The sequence below is a fragment of the Brachyistius frenatus genome, unplaced genomic scaffold (assembly GCF_029030835.1).
Source record: "Brachyistius frenatus isolate BFR_SWC_R1_liver_20210118 unplaced genomic scaffold, ASM2903083v1 Contig_138, whole genome shotgun sequence".
Classification (NCBI taxonomy): Eukaryota; Metazoa; Chordata; class Actinopteri; family Embiotocidae; genus Brachyistius; species Brachyistius frenatus.
The window spans coordinates 910963-926223 of NW_027210737.1; the positions used below are offsets into that span (position 1 = coordinate 910963).

General features: G+C 38.5%; 1 protein-coding gene across 1 annotated transcript in view; it reads right to left on the minus strand.

Annotated features, from left to right (window-relative positions):
* nxph1 (neurexophilin 1) overlaps positions 1–7364 on the minus strand; it is a 52823-nt gene extending 45459 nt beyond the window's left edge. Inside the window, exon 1 of the mRNA XM_069715127.1 lies at positions 6902–7364. Coding sequence (XP_069571228.1) covers positions 6902–6982 — 81 coding nt within the window. The 5' untranslated portion in view covers positions 6983–7364. The remainder of the gene's footprint in view (positions 1–6901) is intronic.
* Positions 7365–15261: the final 7897 nt, after the last annotated feature.

Here is a 15261-nt window from a genome sequence, read left to right on the forward strand (position 1 = left end):
TAGTTATTTGCTTCAAAGATAATATAAAAGTCTCTGGAAATGCATCTTTAAACACTCATGAAAACAGTGTAGCAACTTCCTTCGGTGCCACTCTACTATTTGTGTTGCTTTTAAATGTTGAACCACATGAAGCAGGAAAAGTCAGGAAAGAGATGGAAGCAGGGGTCTGAAAACCATCAGAACAGCTCATGTGGATCTAGATATCAGTTTGATGCTGCAGAGGTCTGCTTGAGGACCACACCTGTGACAAGCCAAGCACACGGCAACCTCTGGAGTCCCAGGAATACCTGGAGATATAAAGCCGGCTGGACGAGGTGAGTCGCTTCCTTCCTTTAGATACACTTCCCTCCCTGGTCTACTTCAAAGTGCTGCTATCGAGGTGTTGCATGCTTCGCCATGAAAGGACTGCTCTGTGTGGAGAGGGAAGCGAGGGGGGTGAAGTTTCCCTCAGGATCAAACTCAGGGCACAAGGGAGGCTGGATTTTCTAAGAACAACGCCTTTCAACGATCAGATCCAGCTTTGACCTCTGAACTGGGAATGCGATTGAAAATCTGGAGCAGGGCGTGGAGGGAAGAATAGAGGCCGTAGTCATTAATCACAGTCTGACCATCTCAAACATACTACACACACACACACACACACACACACACACTCACACTCACACACACACACACACACACACACACACACACACACACACACACACGCACGCACACACACACACACACACACACACACACACACACACACACACACACACACATCCAGGACATTCAAGTCTCCTGTGGTAGCAAATTCGACTGAATGGCTGTTCTGTGAATATTTAAGTTAGATTCCTCTCCAATTTAACACCATCAAAGATCCAAATCCACGGCAGAGCTTCCCTCCTTTGCCCCCCTCTGCTTCTGAATAGTCGTGATGCACGCAGAGACAAAAAATAACTAGGAGCCTGTAGTGCGGATTCCAGACGCCACAGTAGGTGCTATTATCATTCACTTTATGGCCAAACACCAAGGTCAAGTGTTGTTTTGGCTGTTTGTGGGAGCATGCAGCCACCTGGGGAGGCTGAGCTCAGATCAGACAGCCCAGGACTCCCAGGATCACAGAGGGTACAGTTCATGTAATATGAAGCTCTACAACAACACCGAGTCACCTTGATGTGTCAATTCAAAGTTCTACATCATTAATCTGCCTGCCTCAAAGCACACACGCTCTGAACGGAGGTCAAAGGTCAGCTCCACACAAGCGGTTTCAATGATAATTAAATTTGAGACATCATTCCATATATTAAGAAATGCTTATCTTCGGTGACTTCCTTGTTTTTAAATTCTAAATTACAGATTTTGTTTCTTTTGTAAAACAAAACTTTAAACAAACAGGTAAATAAACATCCAGGAGCACACAAAGCATTTCATAACTACTAGCATAGAAAGTGTAGATTAATGAACTAGTAAAACAACAATAAATTAATCAGGAAATATTCTTAAAATTGAATAATCATTTCTGTTATTGTTGAAGTTTCTATTAGTTTTTATAACATTTTCTGATCGCAACTTTTTAAATGCAATTATTAACTCTGCTTTTTTTTTTATTATTATTTTTTTGGACTGCTGATTGCACATTTAATTGAATGTCATGGCTCTGACATTTTTTCAAGATTTTCTGTCATTTAATAATCAACTAATTGGTCTCTTAGTTGTATATATGATATGTATATATTTGTGTATATGAATAACTAAACAATCATTAGTTGAAGCTCTATGTAAACTATGTCCAAACATGCATTTAAACCTGCCTGATACTTTATGTTTAAAGCCAATAACAAAACCTGCATTTGCAAGTTCAGGATATTTTGATATTTCAGCCCATAGAAAAAAAACATTTTGATAATGATCCCATATTTGTGCTTATTAAAGGTTATTAAAAGTTTACACTTTTCAGTGCTCTCTGGTGGATAAACTATGGAATGACAACACAATTACAGTACCACAGGTATTTCTTTAACTGTTTTCTCTTGATGATGGACTGATATTTATGCCAATATCAGAAAATTTGCAATGAACTAATAACTAATTAACTAATTTATCCACTCTATAGTTCTCTCTCAGAGATCGTCCCCATCTTGAAATAGTTCTCCTACTTGAATTTAGAGTTAACATTTTTCTTTTATCTGACTTTGTCCTTTACCTAACACAATTTTGTGATGGAATTGTGTCTTATTTTATTTTAATATTTTACTGACATACGACACTTTGAATCTTAAATTTGTTAGTTTTACTGTTCAGTTTAGTGTTCAACAATAAATAGAATTCTGCAAAAATATAATCAATTTCTTCATGTCAGTAGAAATCACTTCAAGTAAAAAATTAAGAAAATATACATACTTGTGTTTGTGGCTGGGAAGCCAGTGAGAGATCATGTCCTTTATACTCATTCTTATACGCCATAATTCATTCTCTGTCTGTCAGAATACACGTGGAGGGAGGGGGGGGGGGATCTGAGGTGGCTTATTTCTTGTCAAAGAACACAAATAAATCTACATTATTCTACCAATTCAGCAAAATGGGAACATTTCTTTCTTTTTTCCAGCTATGAATAAACAAACAGTGTTATTGTTAAAGGGAAAATACAAGCAACAAAAGTGAAATCTTGCATCAAAATACTAATTCATATACCTTTTTTTTACAATCAACTGGTCAAATCTTGCTGGAAATTACCTGCTCTATTACTGGGACAAGAATACGCTGAAGAACATCTATAACCTCTTCATGCATCCACGAAATCATACATACTATCTGAATAAGCACTCCAAACTTCCCATGAAACCTTCTAAAGATCTCAAAACACAGAACCTCTTTAAGATCAAGTCAAACCTCCTCATGGACCTCGGCTCTGCAAACCCCTGATATATATATACACACATGTGTTTGTTGCTGTTGGCAATTGTCAATGAGCGAAGGCCGGTAAATTCCACTGAGCGATGTAGCTGAGCGAAGCTTAGGCCATGAGACAGTGTTGGTGGGAGCAGCGGTGGAGGAATCGTTCTCGGAGATTGAACTCTCAGTCCTTTTGTACTCTGCTCTTTCCAGCAGCCGAGCTTTGACAACTCTTAAGTGACGCCTCCATGCTGCTTTAAAAGCTAAGTAGCACAAAGGTTGAACAAGGAACTGAGGGAAATGTTCACTTTGTCGACATTTGGACTGAAATAAAACATCACACTCCTCACACTCATCAGCTCTCACTTAATAGCCATAGAATGCCCTTGTCCAAATGCAGATGTGTGTAGTCTCACAGCATGTGGGAATTTGCACAAATGTCTTTGCTATATCATCAAATTAATACTGGCCTCATCCTGATTTCAGCTTCAAACAACTTAAAGAAAACATATTGCTTTTCTTACTATTATCAGCTAATGTAGAGGTGTGTAGACTGAGGAGGATTGTGGTGAGATGGGAGCTGGGGGGTTGAGGAGGGGTGGTGCTGGTGATGGGGTGTTCACACTGTGTGAGCTGTGCTCTAGTGATCTCAGTGGGATTTTCTTTCCTCCCCACTGTGCAGACTGCTTGACACTGCAGGCCTCATTTGCACTGTTTGATAATAACACTTTAATGTGACTGCTATGACTGTTGCCAGTGGGACCGCTGCATCTGTTAGTCCCAGGGGGAAGAGGAGGGAGGAGGGGGTTATGGGGGTGGTGGTTATTGTGCTGGTGGTAGCTAGCAACCCGAGAGACCTGCCTGCCTGACAAAATGCTGTACTGAGGCCCAATCTGCAATTTTTTAACACTATCGACAGAGACTCAAATCCTTAAATCCCCCCTGACGTCTGAGTTCATGATGATAGCAACAAAACAAACTGATAAGATGACATCTTATTTCACTGCAAATAATAATACAACAATGAGAAAATTAAAAGAAAAATAATGTTGCAGCAGATAAAGAGGACCACTATAACATACAAAATGGCAAATTCAGTGATTCTCGTTGTATAACAGAAGTATGCATATGACGTGAACAACAAACGATGATTAAAATATATAAAACTAAAATAACATTTTAAACAACTGCGCTATTTATGCAAAAAAAAAAATTCAGTAAAAACAATCTTTTTTAAATCAATAAATGCAATATGGTATGACATTGTGTTCCTGTCTATAATGTTATAATGTTATTTTATAAGGACCTTAATTTGTTTAGATGACTGAGTTGACTTGTTTTTTTTTAATGTAGCACAATATAAATAAAATTTACATGAATAAAATTGAATTGAATATGATAATATCTATGTAAATTAAATCAAATTTGATCTTTTTTATTATATAGTGTCAAATCACAACACAAGTCATCTCAAGGTGCTTAATATAGTATGATCCTTACAACAGAATGTTACAATGTTAAAGAGAGAACCACAAGTATTCAACAATTCCAATTAAATACAGTTTAATTACAGATTACAAAATGTTACACCGAGGATGTGTACAACAGTAAAATAATAACACAAAATGAACACAAAACCTTTAACATTTTCTACATAGAAACTGCTCTGAAATAAATTATAAACATTGCACTAAAATAAATGTGGAACAAAAATCCTAATCATCCTATATACAATTCTGGTGCCCAGTAATAATAACAAGCGTGTTTATTAAATAGGAGAGCCATAAGTGATGGTCCCACTCTGTCATGTATACTGTATAGCTGTCTACCTGGGCTGCGTTGTTATCGGGGTCAAGGCGCGGCTCTCAGACAAGAGGCTTAAACTGAGACAAGAGCCTTTAACACAAAATAAAACCATCAAAGTTCAGCTCTAATCCCCACTGCTGTGGATAAGGCTGACTGTTAACGGGCTGCACAATAAGCTCCATTTATACTCTAGGCGGGATTGCTTTGTGTGTGTGTGTGTGTGTGTGTGTGTGTGTGTGTGTGTGTGTGTGTGTGTGTGTGTGTGTGTGTGTGTGTGTGTGTGCGTGCGCGCACGCATGTCTGTGTTATTCCAGCTACGCATTTCAACTCAAACACAGCGAAAAGGATTTATTGGAGAGTGAATTGTCATCATCGCAGGGCACACTGTTTAAAAAAAAAAAAAAACTACCTTTCCCTCGACAGAATTCTGCATCAAATTCTCAGTTCTGTTTAATGTCTTATTAAGAAATGACATCAAACCATAGAATTAAATTCAGAAATAGGACATAGAGATCTAAGGAGAAATATTTCAGGAGGCAAAAGGGTGCCCAAAATTTGGACTATGCTGACAAAAAATGTGACAAGCACAGAATTGTGTCAAACATAGGTCAAACAATATAAGCTTTAAATGTGAATTTTCTATTTCAAAAGTCCATTTAAATTGTACATTTTCATTTAAAAAATATAATTATAGTTAGGCCTTTTATTATTACAGTTATGGCTCCATAATTTTAATTGGTTTTGGATGTACTTTCAGCACCTTGGACAGCTCCACATCCACCAGCTATGTTTTATTTGTATGCTAGTTATTTAGGTAAATGAAGAAATCACATACATTTACATACTAAACCAAGTGCGGATACAGTCTAGAATAAAGCCACAAAAAGATTCATACCCACTTATACATAATGTTTGAAATTTCATTAAAGAGAGTTACTGAAATATCAGTGTGTGTAATAACTACATGCAATAACATTTTATTCATATTAATCTCATTAGTTAAATGAATTCAGATTTTTAAGGGATAACACCTGTTGACAGTGAACTGAAATCTATCAGCTGACAAATGTGTTTAGATTTGAAACAGGCTGATATGTAACCTGTATATACTTTAATGAATTATACAATTCAATTTAAATAAACCCTGAAAATAATGAATATTTTAGGTGTGTGTCTAATTAGAAAAAGAGTAGGATTTAAATTTTGTTTTGGGGCCTGATATTTCATGATTTTATTGAGTTCAGAAGTAGAATGACAATTTTAAAAGTTAAATCTGTTTAATCCTACTTATATCAGTTATTCTAGTCGTTTGTGCAGAAACGGGGCCATAAAGTAAAATTAGCTTTTGGTTGTATCAGAATAGTAGAATCACACAGGAAAACTCAACTCCTGTGTCAATTTCTAAATGAGACTTAACCGAAACTAATAACAATAATAATGAAAGGGAACTGTGTATTTTTTATGAGAACATTTCAGAATGAAGAAATTTAGTTCAATGAAGAATTAGTGTTTAAAATCTTCTTGCAGTTTGTGGCTGTTTTTAGCTTTCATTATTTTGAAAGGAATCAGTTTTAAACACGGACGTGAGTTTAGATACATAGAAAAGCATATTTACCATAATTTATATATATTTTTTATATTTACCAGATAAAATACTCAGCCAAATCAAGCTCCAACTAGTGTCGCTGGTTTCCAGTCTTAACCGGCTGTTCAGGATGTGACAGGCAACCTGACTGTGACATGGAGTTTTGGTATGTTAGGGCGCCCCCGTGAGACGGTTTCACTGCACGTGTCTGCAGATCAGGCACGAGATTTTTTTTTTTGTATTATTAAAACAACAAAGTATTTCGAAATCTTCCACATTAATATCAGGTATTTGTGACCATTTTCCGTGTAAAAGAGATGCTCTCACCGGTATAGCGCACATGAAAGGCCCACTTGGTGCTTTTGCTGCCAAACAATTATACAAAAGTGCGCAGGTAAAGTTTAATTACAGCCTTTACACGGAAACATTTTAAGCTCTAAACCACATGGCCGAATCCCCAAACTGTCGCGTGTTTCCAGACGCCGTGGAAATGCGTTCGCATAGTTGAATAAAGGAAAAGTCCTCTCAGTGGGTAAATAAGGACAAGTAACAGGACTTTAAGGCTTTATGTCACGACGTAGCGAAGTATAGAAAAGTTTAGCAAAAGTAAAGGATGAGCAGAATCGGACTCACCAAGAAAAGTGCAGGCGTCAGGAGGAACACGGCGCACCAACACGTCACTTGCATCCTCCCGGACTTCAAACTTCCACTCATTTCCCTGGGCTGGTAGTTGGGGCTTTGACGAACATAAATCCAGCTGGTATCCACCTCACAGCACGATAAAGCCCCTCAGCTGCTCAGGCAAAAAGTAAATAACGCACCCCATGACCGGAGAACAGAGCTGAGAGTTGAAGACTCGGGACAGGACGGAGAAGCCGGTGAGGCTGGAGCTGCTGCAGCGGGTTGGGGTGGCGTTGAAAGAGTGGGGCGACAGTGGTTACTAGAGAGTTAATCCAGGTAAAGGGAGCAGCAGGGTCATAGTGAGCAGGTTCAGGTCCTGACTGTCTGATAGCTGGCCGCGCAGCAGTCAGAGCGCCCCGATCTGAAGGGAATGACGGTGCTTTCCGCTTTATAACGCGCGCCTACAACACAACCAGGGAGACTCGTGCTCTAGGGGGGAGGGACAAGGGGAGAAAAAAAGGCAGGAAAAATAAAACGGTAGTACATTCGTCCAAGAGACAGCGAGGATGCAGAAGGCGCATCTCTCTCTCTCTCTCTCTCTCTCTCTCTCTCGCTCTCTCTTCTTAAACAAAAGCTCGCGAAGAAAACGCTCTTCTTGGCTGCTGGTTTGTGCACTTGATGTAGATGAATGAGCTGACATTCAGAGCTCCGTGCTGCCAATAACTCCAGGCAGCTCCTTCCTTCATCGACCCCTAAAACAAAAAAGCCCCAAACCTGAACAAACAAAGCACTGCTTTTCCAATATACTAAAACTCCTCATTACTATCAGGAACTGTTGTATTATTATTCTAATAATAGTATTAATGGTAATAACATTCTCAACATCAGCTAAACACCTGACATGTTATGCATTTTTGTGAAAATTCACACTTGACAACAGGCATGTCTTAGTTTGCCTTTCGTTTAAAGGAAACCCAACCTTTTCAAGTCACTCCTGTATATATTGTACTAAAAAAAACTCATATCTGCAATAGATGTCAACTTGTTTCACAGAAATTCAGTTTCAGTGTCTTGAAACAAACCAATCTAAAAATGCTGCTTTACTGCAATACAGAAAAAAAATACTTTTGACTAAAAAAAAAATCCAAGTTCACCTTGAATGGAAAAAAAGTTTAAAATCTTTAAGTTTGAATTTATGTGAATTTGATCATAGAAAACACAATCTGCAACACAATTTAATGCTGGCATTTATTCTGTAGTAGGCCTTAAATGTAGTTACTTCGCATTATAGTAGTTGACATTGTCTGTATAATGTCCATACAAATTGTAGTACGGACATCCGTCAGGGGTTGTTCGTATCTACGAATGTTCGTAACTCGAATGTTCGTAAGTTGAGAACCCTCTGTATACCAACCCAGTTTGTAAAGAAGACTTCAAAATGGCATCGCTGTGTGTAAACACAGATGTAAAATGGGGCTTCAAGACTGTATTGTAAGCTAAAATGATTATTTTATTTGGCAGAAACATTCACTTGGTCCAAAGGATGACCTGATTAGATTTTGGGGGTGAAATGTCAAAGGTCAACATCACAGTGACCTCATGTCGTCCCATTCTTGTGACTGCAATATTTTCACAAATGCTTCAAGTAATTTGCTTTAAATTTGACACAGGTTCACTTACACTCGCGGAGTGTAAGTTTTTACTTTTAGTTGGTCCAAGGTCAAGGTCCCCAGACCCCGTGTCTGTCCCATTGTTGTAAATGTGATATGTTAGGACCACCTTGATGGACTTTCTTCTGATGTTGCACACACATTTTTCCTGGTCTCAAGGATAACTGGTCAGATTTTGGTGGTCAAAGGTCAAGGTCAATGTGATCTCACATCCATTCTTGTTAATGTAATGTCATAAATTAGGAACAGAAGGAGGGATTCTGACCATAATACATCATGTTGGAAGCTGAAAGAGCGAGACTAAACGTGGGTGTCCACCTGATTGTATAGATCTTGTGTTCTGTCGGGTTAAAGACGGGTGTACATTCATCCGAGAGAGGATGCAGGAAGCGCACATCTATCAAGCCGCATCTTAGAATTTGTATCTTCTTTGCAGGACTTGATGAAAACAGGGATGCATCAATTAAGCAATATTACATGACAGCGTGTGCTCTAACGTGATTATTGGCACAACAGAGGTATGTAATCATCACTGAAGCAATTATACATGTTACCATCTACATAAAATGTATAGTCAAAATGTATTCATATTGTGCGGCAATTCTCTCTTAAAATATAAAACTTTTTGCTAGTGTGAGCTCCATTTCCATGGCACTACATCGGGTGTGACTAAAAACTTGAAAACAATCAGTCACCTCAGTAGAAGTGAATGTAATCTATGCAATGTTTACCACTCCAGGAAGTAGTCCGACCCTTAGTAACAACCCTAGCAACAGAGACGAGATCTAGTCCGTTTTATTGCTTTCTAGAGATGGTTTCTCAAACTAAATAAATACAGCATGTAGAAACACTAAACTGCTTAGCTCGATCAATCTTGTACGTAAGATATCCGCTGAAAAAAAGATATTTTAAAGATTTTAGCACCATGTCATGTGTTAAACATATCCGGTCATGCTAGCTGCCACTAGGAGTGCGCAACTATCTGTAGTGTTACAGATAGTGCTTGCATTGACAAAAAAGGACCGAAAGAGACCCGATTTCGCCAAATGGGTCACACTTATTAGACCTATAACAAGTAAAAACAATATTATATTGCATATATGAAATTCAATTCCAATTATATATTCCCATTGAGAAGGCGGAGTGATATTTCTAGTGATGAGCAGGGTGGGATGTTATGCTGATCTGAGCACGTTTTAAATGCACAGTTGACCAATCAGATCGCTGGGTCGGAACTATTTGTTGTCTAATCCTTAGACATGTAACATCACTGCATGTCTTTCAACAATGGAACCTAAATTTAAACCGTTCTGCATATCTCTACCAAAAAAAGAAGACAAATAAAGTTTGAAACACAATAGTTGGTTTCTATTAGCCAATTGGAAGTAATGAAGTATATTTACTTAAGCATTGCACTTAACAGACAGGCTTGAGGTAGGCCACCTGTACTTTATTTGAGTATTTCCATTTCTGTTACGTGGTGGGTGTTTTTCCAGGACCCAAATGCAAACTCACAGACTCGAGGTATCAAGTTCCAAAATACAGTCTTTATTGTCCAAAAACAAACAAAAAAAACAACGAACCAAAAGGTGGCACCGAGCGTGTCCACTTATTTCCAGTCGGGAGGGCAACTCGACCGACAGCTCCAGGGGGACACGGCTGACAGGGCAGCCGGCAGACCAGCGGAAGGGACGGCGTCAACAATCTTCCAAGCCAGGAGGACAACTCCACCGACTGGTGATTTTGACCGGGAATATCCGCAGGAGACACAGAGGCCGGAGGAACGGGAACAGAGCTGACAGAGAGCTGACAGAGAGCTGACGGAGAGCTGACGGAGAGCTGACGGAAGACGGACGGAGAGCAGACGGAGGACAGACGGGTGGCTAACAAAAATGAACCGACAACCCGAGTTGTGCAGGGGCAGGTTACATATAGTCTGGGGAGGTGATCAGGGAGATGCAGCACACCTGCAGGTGGTGATCAGGGGTGAGTGGCTGCATCTGCTGGGACCGGTGAGGGGCGTGGCCACGGGAGGTGAGTGGCGTGGCCACAGACAAAGACAGGGGACACAGGAGGAGAGGTGATCGGGGGCAAAACGGAGGACAAAGCTGAACTCCTGACAATTTCATGCTATTTTATACTTCCAGTCCACTACATTTCAGAGGAAAATATTTTACTTTCTACTCCACTAAATATTTTGTGGCAGCTATATTTGACTAGGTAATCTTAACATGAAGGTTTTACACAATAAAACAATAATAAAAATGGGAACAAATAACAACATAACAAGCTTTCAAAATACAATACATTGTTAAAGAATAAACTAGTGGTTTCCAACATTTTTGTAGTGTGGACTCAGGGTCATATTTTATATGTCTATGAATCATGAACAGCTCCACCAAAGAGTAAATTTCCCCCCCAAACTCCATTTAAAAAAATATTTAAATGATATTTTACCAAAAGTGAAAGATTACAGAACAAGCCAAAAAAAACTGCACAAATCTGAAAAACAGAAGAAACTGATTTGTTTATCAGAACTTTGTATTTTCTTCTTTCCTCTCCCTGTAATCATCTCACCCTCAGATGTATGGTGACCTTTTCAAGGGGCAGTCCCTCAGATGGGAGCTGCTTGACTAAACTAGCAGCCTCTACTACTCGACTAGCTGTATACTCCAGCAGACTGTATACTCACAGATGCTTTGTTATCTAATAATGTCATATAATTGATCATAAAATATCAATCACAAGGACAAAATGACTACAACACTTTAAATTTTAAACAACATTTTGCTGCTCACAGTCGTGTATTTTTATGTTAAATTGGACTTTTCATGCAGGACAATTATTAATTGAGCATTTTTACATTGCTGTATTGATACCTTCACTTATAATTCTTCCACCACTGCCATTGGGAACCATAAAATAGTAGAAACTAATCCATGATCAGTGGCAACATCATCAGTGGAAAAATGATGGAAAAGGATTGCAAATAAGAACCTTATTTCTTGCAATTCATCTTGTACACACTTGTTTACTTCTGAACAATAGCCATACTTGGCTCATGTAGATTGTTGGACTGAAGTAAATCGTTGCAATATGATGCCAAAACATTGTAAGTCAATTATTCTAATTGCTTCTTCCTTTCCTGGGCTATTGCTTTACAATTAATAGGCTATATTGAATATTAGTGTATTAGTAGCATTGTTGCAGCTGCAGTCCCCATCATTCTGAACAGGTGGATAAAGTACAGCTGCAGTATGGTGTAAAAAAAAAGTTACATGTGCAATTACAACATATGCTTGTCAAAAGAATAACAACGTTGGTGTCCATGGCCTCATTTTGTGCAGATGTAATAGTATTTGTTTATGTGAAATAATAATTGACCGATAAGTGGTGCATCATCATATCGCAGCGTAATGTCCAAATTGTCCAGTATGTATCAACAGCTGTCTTCTGTTATCCCCCGGTGAGCGTTTTATGTAGCAAACACTATAGAGTGAGTGAGTGGACACGTGTAAAATCTAAACACAACATCATGCCACCATAACAAAATACTTTTTTATCTTTATATTTGGTGAAAATATGGCCTGGTCTGCAACATTGCACTCTGGTACCACAGTTCCAGAATGGAACTAGTTCTAGAACCAGAGCTTTTCCATTATAAAAGCAGTGCAGAGTCACCAGGGTTTGTGGCATTTTAATTATATTTGGGTTCGTTGAAGCCATTTCCCATGTAAGTTAAATACTGACTACATAGTAGGTCAAACAAATATGTAATGAAGCAAAATAGAACAGTAATTGCCACACAGGTCAAATTGAGTTTTCAAGGCTCCTGAGAGTTTAGGTTCACCCGGTAGTTTTGGCTTGTTGTTGGATGAGAAGGAAATGCAGTGCAGGAAATGAAATGGCATATTTATTAATCTATGTGATGATATTTGAGACAATTTTGTTCAATGATGAAGATACAGATCTGTGGTTGAAAATCTAAATCTGCCAGGAAGTGGACATTTGAATTTACTTTTTTGTCCCTCATGAAAAAGGAGCTGCATTGTCAGAGTAAAATTGTACATCTGCATTTGCATGACCGATAAGGACCTAAAACAACTGTGTACGTGTACGTGTGCTTGTGTTTTTATATATTTGAGTGGAAGCTAGTGTTTGTGTGTGTGTGTGTGTGTGTGTGTGTGTGTGTGTGTGTGTGTGTGTGTGTGTGTGTGTGTGTGTGTGTGTGTGTGTGTGTGTGTGTGTGTGTGTGTGTGTGTGTGTGTGTGTGTGTGTGTGTGAATGCCTGTCTACTCTCTATGCCAGCAGAGGCGGGACAAGGTGACTGAAGCCCGCTCAGATGCTGACTGTGTGTTTCTGGGTTGGGGATAGATAGATAGGATCCTTTTTGTCGGTGAACAGAAGAGCAGGGAGGTGAGCAGAAAAGAAGAGACAAGAGGGGCTGTGCTTTAATAAATCCCCAGCAGTCTCAGTGCTACAACATCGCAGTGGTCTGGCAATGTCCCCATAACTCAGCCAGCAGGGCTGATGGGATCCTGCTCTGAATAGCACAGATAGCCTTCACAGGCCCAGCATGGCATGCATTCGTATAGCGAGCAGAGATAAATCACTGGGGCCGTATGACTTCCATTGTGTCTGTAATGAGGCACAATCTGGTCAACAGTAAGGTAAAGGGCCCATTATTAAGAAATAAATCAATATTTACTCTTTTTTGATCAAAGGTTTTATCCAAATCTGGACACATTTTTTATTGAGGCAAGTTTGCAGAATTTGAACTGGGAACTGCACCGCAGGTCTGCCTCAAATGTTATGAGTCATCCAGGTAAAGTTCAGTCATTTCAGGACTTAGAGTGACCCAGGACCCAGGGATTATATTGGATAATTGTGTACCTCTTGATTTTTGTACAGTGAAAAATTCAATTCCAAAATTTATAAAAACAATATTGGTATTAGGCATAAAAATACATTGTTGTTTCCACAATCAATATAGTTTCATGGTGACAAGAGTTGCCGTGAGGCCTTTAACCAAAATTATTCCTAATCCTCAATTACTTTCCATTCACATTAACGTCCGCAGGAGGTCATTTTATTGACATCTGATCTTTAAAGAATTGTCCAACAACAATGCTCCACTTTGAAATCACATGAGGTACCGTACCCATATATCCATATACCATACCAAATATATTTGGTATATTTTAGTCCAGTTGCTCTAAAAAACACATTAATTCAATGCTGATTATTTTCAAATATCATGTTTCAGTTATTTCTCTACTTATTAGTTACTTACACACATTTTCACTTTTAATTGGAATAATAGAAATAAGTCTCAGCTGTCAAGGGATGAAAAAAACAAAATCTCACATTAAGAAGTTGTATATACATAAGGCCAATTCAATTCATGCAATAGCTTATGGTCGATATAGGAACAGTCAAACTCATCTGCGCTTACCATCATTGTTAGGGACATTTTCTTGCTCTTTTTCAGTGGATATAAGTTGGTGGTTAGCTATTTAATCCCACTTAAAAAACGAATTACTACTACTTCCAACAAGGCGAAATATCTATCGGTGAGAAAAACACCGGACTGATATATGGACATATATACTGATATTTACACATCTGAACAAATCTCACAAGTGTTCCCTTTATTATTAAAAATATATCTTTTTTTTATAATTTTTTATTGTGGTTGCAGAGATATGCTCTCATAAGGCTGTGCAATTTTTGAGCAGAGGCGTAAAAAATAGGTGTGTTTTTAAAAGGTTAAAAATCACAAAATTCAAATATATTTAAGCTCCAACACATAGAATTTCAAACTGTCACACAGTAGCTTGGTAACATCACAGAAGATACAGCAATGGGTGCTCAAGCTTCACTCCCCCAATGTTTTCTACAAAGAAGAACTTCAGGGTAATATGGTACTAGACACAATAATACAAAATCCTACACATATTGGCTTTAAAGTGACTTTGATTTTCATTTAATTGTTGAAATGTTTGACTTTCTTTATACTCACATGCTACTTTGAGTTATCCAGACAGATTGCACAAGTGTGCAAACCAAATGATTCTGCAAATCTCCAGTTGATGTTTGAACTTTGTTTCATTTCATGCCCCACTCCTGAGGAGGTTTGAAAAAAATTAGTGAAGTGGTGCAAATACAAAAAAATTGTAGGCACTCCCTTTAATGATTGTCAAAATGTAACAACACTGACTTGTTCAGCCATGATAAGAGACACACATTTAAGTCATCTCAGCTTTGGCCTTGCTGGTGTCAAAATACTGCATGTATAATAAAATGGTGAATTAAAGTCAAGGTGCTGTCTGGTTTGTGACCAGTGCTTTCGAGGTGTTCCTCACCATTAACATAGACAGTTATCAGGGAAGTATGAGTCTCAGTGCATTTCAAGGGTACTATAGGTCACCAATGAAGCAGAGAGTTCGAACTGAGCAACTGAGTTTAGCTAGATTCACAGAATGAGAACTATTCACAAGAAGGATGTGAACACAGCCAGGGCCAATCAACTATTACAAAAAGGGAAAAATATAACATTTCTTAGTTCTCAATCAAACACCTGCTCTCCTTTTCTTTAAGCACCAGACCGTCTCTCATTGATAGAATGTAATCAGAAGGTCAAATTCACAAATTTTGCAAGTATACCTTTTGGTGCCTATTCAGTGCTGGGGGGAAATTACA